The sequence below is a fragment of the Berghia stephanieae genome, chromosome 13 (genome assembly GCF_034508935.2).
Source record: "Berghia stephanieae isolate SIO BIC M18660-M18661 chromosome 13, UCSD_Bste_1.3, whole genome shotgun sequence".
Taxonomy (NCBI): domain Eukaryota; kingdom Metazoa; phylum Mollusca; class Gastropoda; order Nudibranchia; family Aeolidiidae; genus Berghia; species Berghia stephanieae.
Window position 1 is genome coordinate 8,030,513 of NC_088372.1, and position 14,288 is coordinate 8,044,800.

The following is a 14,288-nucleotide window of genomic DNA, read 5'->3' on the forward strand; positions in this document are numbered from 1 at the left end:
TATCAGAAATTCTTAGGACCGTTTCGGAAAATATTCAGATGGTTTTGCTTTCAATGGAATTCTACTCTGCGATTTTAAGGCCCGTGACCGAGGAGTTTGTTAAGAGCGCCATGCCATACTGAGAGCGTCCACACAATCGTGCGAGCTGGATCCTCTTCCAGCCAAGCTCTTGAAACCTTGCGTTGATTCTCTTATGCCAGAAAAGTGAGTGGAGCAGGCACTTGTGTTGATAACAACAAATGTTGTGAGTAGGAAAGTGCCAGAAGACAACGGAGAATAAAAATTTCGCGGCGGCGATGGGGGCTCGAACGACAACTCCACCAGGCCGGGGAAATCGTGACTCTACCGTATGACAACGAAAACGCTGTTAACGGCCAGGTACTCATTTTACACCTGAGTACGGTGAGAGAATGTGAGTAAAGAGCCTTTACCAAGGACTCAACTATGCGCCGAGCGCGAGGCTCGAACCCAGGACCTTCCGATCCGAAGGCGAGTGTCATACCACACTAGACCCCAACCTTTCGTTCCTTTCGAAGTTTTTGGGAAAAAAATGTCATTCTTTTTTTTCAACCCCTGGAACATCCCAATAAGAATAATCTAGAAGAAAAGTTTAAGTCGGCATACAAGGAGCACCACAACACAGAGACTGCACTTTTTCGTGTATTCAACCATCTGACTCGGAATGCAGACGGATATAAGCTGAACATTCTCCGCTTTTTGGATTTATCTGCACAAATGGGGGCAAAGGTCAAAATATTTATAAGTAGGAGGGAAAAGAGTTTAGTGTTCTGGCAAAACCCTTCGGATGTGGGAAAAAATCGAATTACATATTATTACATATTCAAATAGAATCTGTATTGGTGGACAAAATGCAGTCTGAATTATATAATTATCTAAATTAGGGCCCAAGTTATCTGATGGGAAATGGGTGGAAGTTATTTACATCTGATGGGAAATGGGTGGAAGTTATTTACATCTGATGGGAAATGGGCCGAAGTTATTTACATCTGATAGGAAATGGGTGGAAGTTATTTACATCTGATGGGAAATGGGCCGAAGTTATTTACGTCTGATGGGAAATGGGTGGAAGTTATTTACATCTGGTGGGAAATGGGTGGAAGTTATTTACGTCTGATGGGAAAGGTATGGAAGTTATTTACATCTGATGGGAAATGGGTGGAAGTTATTTACATCTGGTGGGAAATGGGTGGAAGTTATTTACGTCTGATGTGAAATGTATGGAAGTTATTTACGTCTGATGGGAAATGGGTGGAAGTTATTTACATCTGATGGGAAATGGGTGGAAGTTATTTACATCTGATGGGAAATGGGTGGAAGTTATTTACATCTGATGGGAAATGGATGGAAGTTATTTACATCTGATGGGAAATGGGTGGAAGTTATTTACATCTGATGGGAAATGGGTGGAAGTTATTTACATCTGATGGGAAATGGGTGGAAGTTATTTACATCTGATGGGAAATGGGTGGAAGTTATTTACATCTGATGGGAAATGGGTGGAAGTTATTTACGTCTGATGGGAAATGGGTGGAAGTTATTTACATCTGATGGGAAATGGGTGGAAGTTATTTACATCTGATGGGAAATGGGTGGAAGTTATTTACATCTGGTGGGAAATGGGTGGAAGTTATTTACATTTGATGGGAAATGGGTGGAAGTTATTTACATCTGATGGGAAATGGGTGGAAGTTATTTACATCTGATGGGAAATGGGTGGAAGTTATTTACATCTGATGGGAAATGGGTGGAAGTTATTTACATTTGATGAGAAATGGGTGGAAGTTATTTACATCTGATGGGAAATGGGTGGAAGTTATTTACATCTGATGGGAAAGGGGTAAAAAACTTAAACCCTCTCCATACCAACTATAGATAAATCGTCACATTCGTTACGATAAAGCCATTTGTCTTATTCGAATTTTCTTGTAAAATTTATATAAAATGAACAGTTTGTTGTAGAGCATGTCTTGCTAAAGACATTATTTATCGCAAGAACTTACTGCTATTGTGTTTGAGTGATAAAAAAACAACTATTTTTGTGTTAGTTTGGTGTGAGTTTGGGGGAAAATCCTGAGAGTTAAATGCGGAGAAAATTGCTTTTAAAGACAAATCTTAAGCTTTTTTTTTAGAGCACAATATCCACTAAACGTGCTCAAAGCGCTTTACAAGGGGTCCCTGACAAACAGCAACAAGTAACAAGTAAAACGAGATAAGACGCCTGTTAGGCGATATTACATTTTTTTTTTCTGGCAGAGGCAACGTTGTTAACGGGCATGTACTCATTTTACACACGAGTACGGAGAGAGAATTCGAGTAAACTGGCTTTTCCAGGGACTCAATTATTATATGCCGAGCGAGGCTCAAACCCAGGACATTCCGATCTGAAAGCGAGTGTCATACCACTAGGCCACATTATAGACGCACAAAGACTAGCCATACATTTTCACACAAAATTGTTTAAAATACAGTTAGGTTACCTTGACACCAACACTTACACACCAAATCAACACACAAATTTATATTAATTAAATTAAGAAATTAATTTAAGTTGTTTTTGTTAGTTTGTTTGTTGGTTGTTTTTTTTTTTTGTTTGTTGTTGTTTTTTTTTTTGTTTTTTTTTAAAGGTCAATATCCCTATGCCTATGTTATTTATTGTCGTATGTATAAGATGAAGATAAAACTAAACTGGCAAAGTGACGACAAACATTGGATGTCTCCCATTCCTGAGGTTTAACTCTCTCCTTACCAGCAATTTTCAGGATTTTCCCAAAACTTCACACCCAACTAACTACTAACACAAAAATATATTTTTTATCACTCAAACACAATAGCAGTAAAGTTCTTGCGATACATAATTTCTTAATCAAAACATGCTCTAAAACACACTGTTCATTTTCTTTAAAAAAATTTTATGACGTACGAAAGAAATTTGAATAAGAAAAATGTTGGTTATATCGTAACGAATGTGACGATTTTCCTATAGTTGGTAAGGAGATGGTTTTAAAAAAGGGAAGAACTTAAGGGGCTGGCACCGATGAGAACTGAACAAGTCGTGCATGAAAGGTACCAGACAAAGCAAGAAAAAAAACATCCCAAAAAATTAAGGATGGTTTTTCTTTTTTTTTTCTAGAATTTTTCGTTCTTGCTTTGTCTGGCACCTTTCATACACGCTTGTTCAGTTCTTTAATAAATTGATAGTAATTAGAATCTTACCAACACATTCATCCCAGTTGTCGAGAGTATTTGTCTCAACGTGTGTAACACAGCTCGCCCATTGAGGACACGTGACAGCTGTGGTCGCAACCCACAGGCCATTTCTACACACCGATCTCTTTGCACACGTGCTATGCATCCAGTACGTGCCCTCCTGAAAGGAACATAATTGGATTCAATAGTCTGATGTCACGTCGCTGAGCAACGGCGGCCATCGTGGTTCTAAACAAAGAAAATCGGTACTTTTTATTCTTCATGCTGGCTAGAACTTTTCATATGTCTTGTGATCAGAATGTGTAAAAGTCAGAACATGATCAGATTTATATTGGTTTTTTCCCCCCTCTGGATACGCTTTTATCCTCGTCGGAGAAATATATCATAAGGGCGTCCACCATTGTTCGGATAGTTACCATGCGTCATTACGAGGGAAGTGACGTTACCATAGTGGGCGGGAAGGTATATGCTGTGTCTTCTATCCCCCCATACCCGTTTTCCAATTGTTTCCTGTCGTTGTCTTGGAATGAGATTACTTGGTTTTGTCCTGACCCTGGCTGGAATTCCTTGGCTGGGAGGGAAACAGTCGAATGTATAGTTGTAGTTTTGGGAGATGATCTTTTTTTCCTTGGAAATCATCTCTCTGTTATGCATTGTATTATGTTTAGTTTACATATTATATTATATGATTGGTAAACATTCCTCTTAGTTTGGACCTGTGCTTGTGTCTGGATGAGACTTTTAGGTGATGTCAAACTAAGTACTTTGACGGTGTGCTCTTGGAATCCACATCTGTTTCCTATTTGAACCAATTCCCCTATGTCTTACCTTTTCTTTTGTGCTTTAATTGTAATTCTAGAACTTTTTACTATCCCATTTTCTTCCTTTTTACTGGCGCTGATATGGCCTTTGTGTGTTGCAAGCGCCGTAAAACCCTTAAAAACAAAAACAAACAAAAACTGTAGAAGCGTATTTGGAACAGTGAATGACACATCTTCGGGGCATATCTTCCGCATGGACGCAGACCGCCTCCTGCGTCGAACTTTTATTGCCTACTTGAAGAGCTCGACAACTAGACCAGCAGGCACTCTACTACATGGGCTGGATTCTATGCCCATTGACGAAATTGTGACTCTAGCCAGGAACAGACGTGCTTGGTCCCAATATGTGGATTCCCTGTTACCGTGACACTTTTATGCTGATGTAGCATAGCACCTTATAGGTGCCGTACTAATGTACAATGCAACTCATACATACAGTAGGATGGTGAAAAAGGTTCGAACTGAGATATAACCAAGTTTAGTTAGAAGGTCAATTTTTATCAAGAAAGAGTTCTTGTCATAAATGATTAAATCAACCCTTTTTGTAAATCTTCGGAAAATATCAAAGCTTAATTTCACTTCTAAATATCTTTTTACAGCTAGTCAAATGAAAAAAAAATGAAATTTGAGAAAAGTTGCTGGATAAATTTTTAAAAAAATTGAGCTTTTATATAGCGCAATATCCACTAAACGTGCTCAAAGCGCTTTACAAGGAGTCCCTGGTCAACAGAAAGATTGAACATGTAGGACGGGACATGACGCCTGTTAGGCGATATTACAATTTTTCGGACAAAGACAACGCTGTTAACGGCAAGGTACTCATTTTAAACCTGAGTACGGTGAGAGAATGTGAGTAAAGAGCCTTTTCCAAGGCTCAACTATGCGCCTAGCGCGAGGCTCGAACCCAGGACCTTCCGATCCGAAAGCGAGTGTCGTACGACTTGACCACATAGCTGCACATATACCTTTCCCATACATCTGACCATAACTTCATGAAAAATCACCCGATTTACTTCAAATAAAGATTAAAATGCTTTGTGGAGCATATTCCTTCAGAAAATGCAAAAATGCAAATCCAAAACTTTCATCTTCCGACTGATTACGTCATGCACTGACACAGTTGAGATTTGAAAACAATATCAAACATTTGACAGGAGTCCCAGGTCAACAGCAACATTGAACATGTAGGACGGGACATGACGCCTGTTAGGCGATATTACAATTTTTCGGACAAAGACAACGCTGTTAACGGCAAGGTACTCATTTTACACCTGAGTACGGTGAGAGAATGTGAGTAAAGAGCTTATTTGAAATAAAAAGTGTACATGAAACAATTCCAAATTAAAAATAGTACTTCAGGGCCACTGGGCACATGGAGTCGGAGTTTATCCCAGTTTCCATAGCGTGAAACGGACAATATCAATTACTTGCTATCCTTTGGATCTGACGCTAGTCTATCTCAAAGAACTTTCCTCCAGATCTAACAGACCCAATTACACATTCACTACTGCGTGGACAAGGATGGGGAGGGTGGGGTCAGAAAAAATCTCGACTGCACCCAGAATTGTTCACGGTATCTTAGCGGATGCTCTATCAACTGAAAATCGGGAAGCTTCAGATGGTTACCTTGTAAACAAATGTAAACAAAGAATGTTTCTATAAATAAAGGGAAAGAAATACGTACCTCGTAGAATCGAGTGTTTGACAGGTTAGTACAAAACTTCTTATCTGTAATATAAAAATAAAAACAGACAAAATGAACAGAACTTGTGGTATAAAAAAATATGTGATAATATAATATATATATATATAGTGTAAATGTTGCTGCTCGAAGCTCGAAGAAATGAATAATAACGTGAAGTTGAATGTAAGCTTCAATTTAATAACAAAAACAGATCAAATGAACGTTTTGGGTTTCCCCTTTATCAACAAAACAGGATGATTGAAACACCACAGATGAATGAGATGATGTGGTAGTGGTGTCGTTAAGATGATTCATCTTAACTAGGAAACAGATGTAGATTCCAAGAGCACAGTATCGATGTTCTTACTGGAGATCACCTAAAAGTCTCATTCAGACACAAGCACAGGTCCCCACTAAGAGGGACAGACTCAAATGTTTACAAATCACATAAAAGGGTCGTGGGTTACTTGTATCTCATTAAAATTAGTTTTATATCTTTTTTAAAAAAAAAATTAGATTTGCCAGTAATTTTGTGTTTGTTGACGCAAATTTAGCGTTTACTGAGATGAGCCAACTGGGCACGCTACCTTTCTGTTTTAAAGAATAGATTATAGAAAATGAGTTTAATGTTTATATTGTCCTCATTTTAAATTTTACAATACGACAACATCCAAACAGCAGAGTTAAAAGTTACGTTTATTTTTTAATATAAAACTAAGAAGTTTAAATGCCATTCGTATAGGGTTCAACAGTCGTGACGTCACTTTCCTCGTAATGACGATTAGTAACTGGTTCTAAACTATCGGAAAAATGGCGGACGCCCTTATGAAATACATCTTCGACGAGTTTAAAAGTGTATCCCGAGGAGAAAAACATTATAAATCTGATCACGGTTTGACTTTTATACATTCTGATTGCATGACATGTCAAAAAGTTCTAGCCAGCATGAAGAACAAAAAGTACCTATTATCTTTGTTTAGAACCAAGCTGTTGGTTGCTGGGCGGACGTGACATCAGACTATTAAAACCTCTTGTGATGGAAAATGTTTGATTTTGCTTTCATTAATCTTTTTTTTTTTAAATCAGATTTCATAAATTGGGAAAGGTGAAAATGTTACAGTGAATGACACGAACAGTCGGATAGTGAAAAGGTTTGAAGTGAGTTATTGCCAAATTTAGGTAAATTTTTATCCAAAATGAGTTCATGTCATAAAGGATTAAAATCAACCCTTTTTGTACATCTTGTGGAAATATGTTTTTGTTTGTTTTTAAGGGTTTTACGGCACTTGCAACACATTTATGTCATATCAGCGCCAGTCACAAGGATGAAAATTAGAGAGTAAAAACATTCTAGATGTACAATTAAAAGGACTTGAGGAAAAAGTAAGACAAAGGGGATAGGTACAAATAGGGAACACATGTAGATTCCAAGAACACACCATCAATGTACTTAGTTTGAGATCACCTAAAAGCCTCATTCAGACAACAGCAAAGGCTTCCACTAAAAGGAAGACACTCAAATGTTTACAAATCATACATTAAGAATAAAAAGAAAATAACAGTACAAAACAGAGAGATGATTTACAAGGAAAAAATTTTCATCTCCCAAAACTATTACTATACATTCAACGGTTACCCTCCCAGCCAATGACTCTGGCCAGGGTCAGGACGAAACTAAGTAATCTCATTCTAAGACAAAGACAGAAAACAATTGGAAAACAGATACAGGGGGATTGGAGACACAGTAAGTGCCTCCTTGTCCACTAAATATCAAGCTTAATTTCACTTCTAAATATTTTTACAGCTAGTCCGAATCCAGCGAATCCAAAATTTTCATCGTCCGACTGATTATATCATGCAGTGACACAAAAATTATAGATAGAACGAAGTTGACGTCACTGGGGTCGTTGTTATTCCTTTTTGCCATCCATGTTTATGAGTAATTCTCACTAACCTGCATCAACCAGACTATAAACGTTTAAATAGTTATATGCGTTGGCCCGTTATACTTCTGGATAGCAATATTGTGAGCTTCTTAACCAAGCGCATATTATCTATATATATGTATATATATATATATATATATATATATATATATATATATATATATATATATATATATATATATATGTGTGTGTGTATGTATGTATATATATATATATATTGTATATATTTGTGCGGCTATGTGGTCTTGTGGTATGACACTCGCTTTCGGATCGGAATGTCCTGGGTTCGAGCCTCGCTCGGCGCATAGTTGAGTCCTTGGAGAAGGCTCTTTGCTCACGTTCTCTCATCGTACTCATGTGTAAAATGAGTACCTGGCAGCTAACAGCGTTGTCTCTGTCCCAAAAAAAATTGTAATATCGCCTAACAGGCGTCATGTCTCGTCCTAAGTGTTATGTGTCGCTGTGGCCAGGGACCCCTTGTAAAGCGCTTTGAGCACGTTTAGTGGATATTGCGGTATATAAAAGCTCATGTTATGTTAAAAGTAGGATTCATAAAATTAAATAGAGCTAAAAATCTTACCGATACATTCATCATAGTTGTCCCGTGGGTCTGCCTGTTTGTGAGTGAAACATTTCGACCAGCTGGGACATGTGAAAGCTTTTTGGAGCCACTGGCCGCCGTTACATGTCTTTAACGTTGTGCAGCTGTTCGTGAGCCAGCGGAAACCATCCTGTATCCAAGATAATAATTTGATACAATTGTCATTTGAAAACGCTATATATAGGGAATGAGATTAGCGGAAGAGTAGCGTCCCTTGATTGGACGTCACCGGGGGAGAAGTTATTTGTAAACAAACCAACTACAAGACAAGCGCTCCAAATACAAAATTTATTATTCATATTTCTGTACAAAAATGCATATCATAATCAACGTTATGCATTTTTGTACAGATATATGAATAATAAATTTTGTTTTTGAGCGCTTGACTTGTTGTTGGTTCGTTTACAAATAACTTCTCCACTGGCGACTTCCAATCAAGGGACGCTACTCTTCCGCTAATCTCATTACCTATAGATAGTATGAAGTCGATGACGTCACTCAGGGTTTTTTTCTTTTAATCATCCGCCTTTAACTCTCTCCTTACCAGCCATTTTCAGGATTTCCCCCAAAACTTCACACCCAACTAACACAAAAATAGATTTTATATCGCTCAAACACAATAGCAGTAAAGTTCTTGCGATACATAATTTCTGTAGCAAAACATGCTCTACAACACACTGTTCATTTTCTTTAAATTTTATGATGTACAAAAGAAATTTGACTAAGAAAAATGTTAGTTGTATCGAAACGAATGTGACGATTTTCCCATAGTTGGTATAGAGAGTGTTAAATAAAGTATTTTAAAAAATAATAATTTTTAAAACATTAGAAAAATAAAAAATAAATTAATAAGTTTTTTTACCAATAAAATAAAATTCCCTTTATTCATCCTCATGGGAAAATTTGTCTTTACCGTCTATTCCAAGGGAAGACTGGAATAGCCCAGGCGTTAAATTGATCAAGGTCACACAGCACGGCTGATGATCGAACTCGGTACGTTTTGGATACGAAGCAGAGACCGTACCGCTGAGCCACGCTGTCCCATAATGATATAGATAGAATGCGCTTGGCCAAGGAGTTCACAACATTGCCATCCGGAAAAAACTCTGTGTAACCATGAACTTTTATAGTCTGGTTAATACAGTTTAGTGAGAACAACTCACAAACGCGGATGGCAAAAACAATAACAAAGGCCTGAGTGACGTCATCTGCATACTATCTATAAGTATGAGCCTGTGTATGAGTAATATTCACTAATAATACACATCTACACAGCGCTCATTCTTCTGGGCAAAACAAAATTGAGCTTTTATATAGAGCAAGATCCACTAAACGTGTTCAACCGTGACCTTCGTAAAGTTATGGCCTGATACTGACCAAAAAAAGACGTCAAAATGCCAGTCTTTTGCCACAAAAGAAAACAAATCGTGAGTTGTATTCAATAGTTCAACCAATGAAATAACTTGTTTCCATGAGCTCTACTAACAACAACTCACTAGGCGGTGCAAAAACCAAATAATGACGTCAAACTGCCAGTCCTTTTGGATTTCAGTATCAGGCTATAACATAACGATGGCTACGGTCAGGCCATAACTTTACGAAGGCCACGGTTCAAAGCGCTTTACAAGGGGGTGCCGATTGGATCCCGAGTTTGGCACTGATCACGTGACATTTTTATGTTCTGTTTTCATCTGGCAATTCTCCATACCCCATTTTTCTCATTATTTTTACTTTCGGTTGAATTACAGTCTAGCCTATTAAGTTTTCATCATTATTATTATTATTATTATTATTATTATTATTATTATTATTATTATTATTATTATTATTATTATTATTATTATTATTATTATTATTATTATTATTATTATTATTATTATTGAATATAGGGATCAGAGAATCAAGTTGCCGGTTCCTAAGATCCGGTTCACAAATCCGGTAGCCGGTGTTCGAATAGATGAGGCTGAACATCTCTAGTAAAAAAAACAAACCCAAAAACTTCTGACAAAACAATTTGTACTTTTCCAAAAGACCTGATGAATTTTTTTTACATATCCAAATTTCCAGGCGTTTTTGGAAAAGTCCAAATAAATGAAAACAAAGAATAGGAAATGAGATTAGCGGAAGAGTAGCGTCCCTTGATTGGACGTCACCTTACAGAGAGAACGTCGATTTGGTTTTAAGTATCTCAAGCCACTTTCACCGGAAGCGAGGACGAGAGACGCATGCGCACAACCAACATGACGTTCTCTCTCTAATAACTTTTTCCACCGGTGACGTCACATACTGTGGGTGACGTCCAATCAAGGGACGCTACTCTTCCGCTAATCTCATTCCCTATATTTCTATTGATATTAGGGAAGACAATATTTACATCAAATATTTCACGTGCTGAGGGTTTCGTGCAATAGAGACTTTTATCTGTGGACAGACAAAGAAAAAACAATTCTTTAAAACAATCATTAAATACAATTGATGGTATAGATGCAATGAAGTTGACGTCACTCGGATCTTTGTTATTGGTTTTCTGTTGTTTATTTTCTTTTCTTTTTATTTCTTTTTTGCCATCCGCGTATATGAGGAATTCTCACTTAACTGTATATATCCAGGCTATTACATGCGCTTAGCCGAGAAGGTCACAACATTGCCATCCGGAAGTATAACGGACCAACACACAATACTGTGTGTAACCTTGATCATTTATAATCTGGTTAATACAGTTTAGTGAGAATAACTCACAAACGCGGATGGCAAAAACAATAACAAAGGCCTGAGTGACGTAATCTTCGATCTATGTAGAGTCTGATTAATACAGTTTAGTGAGAATTATTCATAAACGTGAATGGCAAAAAAAAAAAAACCCGAAAAAAAAATAACAAAGACCTGAGTGACGTCAACTTCGTTCTATCTATAGATAGTTCGAAGATGACGTCAGTCAGGTCTTTGTTATTGTTTATTGTCATCCGCGTTTATGAGTAATGCTCACTGAACTGTATTAACCTGACTATAGATAGTATGCAGATGACGTCACTCGGGCCTTTGTTATTGTTTTTGCCATCCGCGTTTGTGCGTTGTTCTCACTAAACTGTATTAACCAGACTATAAAAGTTCATGGTTACACAGAGTTTGTGTGTTGGTCCGTTATACTTCCGGATGGCAATGTTGTGAACTCCTTGGCCAAGCGCATTCTATCTATAAACGTTTAAGGTTACACATAGTTTTGTGTGTTGGTCCGTTATACTTCCGGATGGCAATGTTATGAGCTTCTTAGCCAAGCGCATTCTATCTATAGATAGAATGAAGTTGATGTCAGGTTGGCCTTCATAAAGTTATGGCCTGATACTGATATCCAGACCATAACTTTACGAAGGCCACGCTGACACCGTAGCCATCGTTATGTTATAGCCTGATACTGAAATCCAAAAGGACTGGCAGTTTGACGTCATTATTTGGTTTTTGTACCGCTTAGTGAGTTGTTGTTAGTAGAGCTCGTGGATACAAGTTATTTCATTGGTTGAACTATTGAATACAACTCACGATTTGTTTTCTTTTGTGGCAAAAGACTGTCATTTTGACGTCATTTTTTGGTCAGTAGCAGGCCATAACTTTACGAAGGCCACGCTGACACTGACCAAAAAATGACGTCAAAAATGCGAGTCTTTGGCCACAAAAGAAAACAAATCGTGAGTTGTATTCAATAGTTCAACCAATGAAATAACTTGTTTCCATGAGCTCTACTAACGATAACTCACAAGGCGGCGCAAAAACCAAATAATGACGTCAAACTGCCAGTCCTTTTGGATTTCAGTATCAGGCTATAACATAACGATGGCTACGGCTCTACTAACGACAACTCACAAGGCGGTGCAACAACCAAATAATGACGTCAAACTGCCAGTCCTTTTGGATTTCAGTGCCAGGCTATAACATAACGATGGCTACGGCTCTACTAACGACAACTCACAAGGCGGTGCAACAACCAAATAATGACGTCAAACTGCAAGTCCTTTTGGATTTCAGTGCCAGGCTATAACATAACGATGGCTACGGCTCTACTAACGACAACTCACAAGGCGGTGAAACAACCGAATAATGACGTCAAACTGCCAGTCCTTTTGGATTTCAGTGCCAGGCTATAACATAACGATGGCTACGGCTCTACTAACGACAACACACAAGGCGGTGCAACAACCAAATAATGACGTCAAACTGCCAGACCTTTTGGATTTCAGTGCCAGGCTATAACATAACGATGGCTACGGCTCTACTAACGACAACTCACAAGGCGGTGCAACAACCAAATAATGACGTCAAACTGCCAGTCCTTTTGGATTTCAGTGCCAGGCTATAACATAACGATGGCTACGGCTCTACTAACGACAACTCACAAGGCGGTGCAACAACCGAATAATGACGTCAAACTGCCAGTCCTTTTGGATTTCAGTGCCAGGCTATAACATAACGATGGCTACGGCTCTACTAACGACAACACACAAGGCGGTGCAACAACCAAATAATGACGTCAAACTGCCAGACCTTTTGGATTTCAGTGCCAGGCTATAACATAACGATGGCTACGGCTCTACTAACGACAACTCACAAGGCGGTGCAACAACCAAATAATGACGTCAAACTGCCAGTCCTTTTGGATTTCAGTGCCAGGCTATAACATAACGATGGCTACGGCTCTACTAACGACAACTCACAAGGTGGTGCAACAACCAAATAATGACGTCAAACTGCCAGTCCTTTTGGATTTCAGTGCCAGGCTATAAAATAACGATGGCTACGGCTCTACTAACGACAACTCACAAGGCGGTGCAACAACCGAATAATGACGTCAAACTGCCAGTCCTTTTGGATTTCAGTGCCAGGCTATAACATAACGATGGCTACGGCTCTACTAACGACAACACACAAGGCGGTGCAACAACCAAATAATGACGTCAAACTGCCAGACCTTTTGGATTTCAGTGCCAGGCTATAACATAACGATGGCTACGGCTCTACTAACGACAACTCACAAGGCGGTGCAACAACCAAATAATGACGTCAAACTGCCAGTCCTTTTGGATTTCAGTGCCAGGCTATAACATAACGATGGCTACGGCTCTACTAACGACAACTCACAAGGCGGTGCAACAACCAAATAATGACGTCAAACTGCCAGTCCTTTTGGATTTCAGTGCCAGGCTATAACATAACGATGGCTACGGCTCTACTAACGACAACTCACAAGGCGGTGCAACAACCAAATAATGACGTCAAACTGCCAGTCCTTTTGGATTTCAGTGCCAGGCTATAACATAACGATGGCTACGGCTCTACTAACGACAACTCACAAGGCGGTGCAACAACCAAATAATGACGTCAAACTGCCAGTCCTTTTGGATTTCAGTATCAGGCTATAACATAACGATGGCTACGGCTCTACTAACGACAACTCACAAGGCGGTGCAACAACCAAATAATGACGTCAAACTGCCAGTCCTTTTGGATTTCAGTGACAGGCTATAACATAACGATGGCTACGGCTCTACTAACGACAACTCACAAGGCGGTGCAACAACCAAATAATGACGTCAAACTGCCAGTCCTTTTGTATTTCAGTGCCAGGCTATAACATAACGATGGCTACGGCTCTACTAACGACAACTCACAAGGCGGTGCAACAACCGAATAATGACGTCAAACTGCCAGTCCTTTTGGATTTCAGTGCCAGGCTATAACATAACGATGGCTACGGCTCTACTAACGACAACTCACAAGGCGGTGCAACAACCAAATAATGACGTCAAACTGCCAGTCCTTTTGGATTTCAGTGCCAGGCTATAACATAACGATGGCTACGGCTCTACTAACGACAACTCACAAGGCGGTGCAACAACCAAATAATGACGTCAAACTGCCAGTCCTTTTGGATTTCAGTGCCAGGCTATAACATAACGATGGCTACGGCTCTACTAACGACAACTCACAAGGCGGTGCAACAACCAAATAATGACGTC

The 14,288-nt window shown here is 38.9% G+C and overlaps 1 protein-coding gene across 3 annotated transcripts in view; it reads right to left on the reverse strand.

Annotated features, from left to right (window-relative positions):
- The window catches only part of LOC144958690 (zonadhesin-like), a 50,873-nt gene that overhangs the window by 3,530 nt on the left and 33,055 nt on the right, over nucleotides 1–14,288 (reverse strand). For all 3 annotated transcript variants that reach the window (XM_078890833.1, XM_078890831.1, XM_078890832.1), the window contains 4 exons: nucleotides 10,655–10,701; nucleotides 8,260–8,410; nucleotides 5,734–5,777; nucleotides 3,235–3,388 (listed from right to left, as the gene is read on the reverse strand). In XM_078890833.1, coding sequence (XP_078746959.1) covers nucleotides 3,235–3,388; nucleotides 5,734–5,777; nucleotides 8,260–8,410; nucleotides 10,655–10,701 — 396 coding nt within the window. The remainder of the gene's footprint in view (nucleotides 1–3,234; nucleotides 3,389–5,733; nucleotides 5,778–8,259; nucleotides 8,411–10,654; nucleotides 10,702–14,288) is intronic.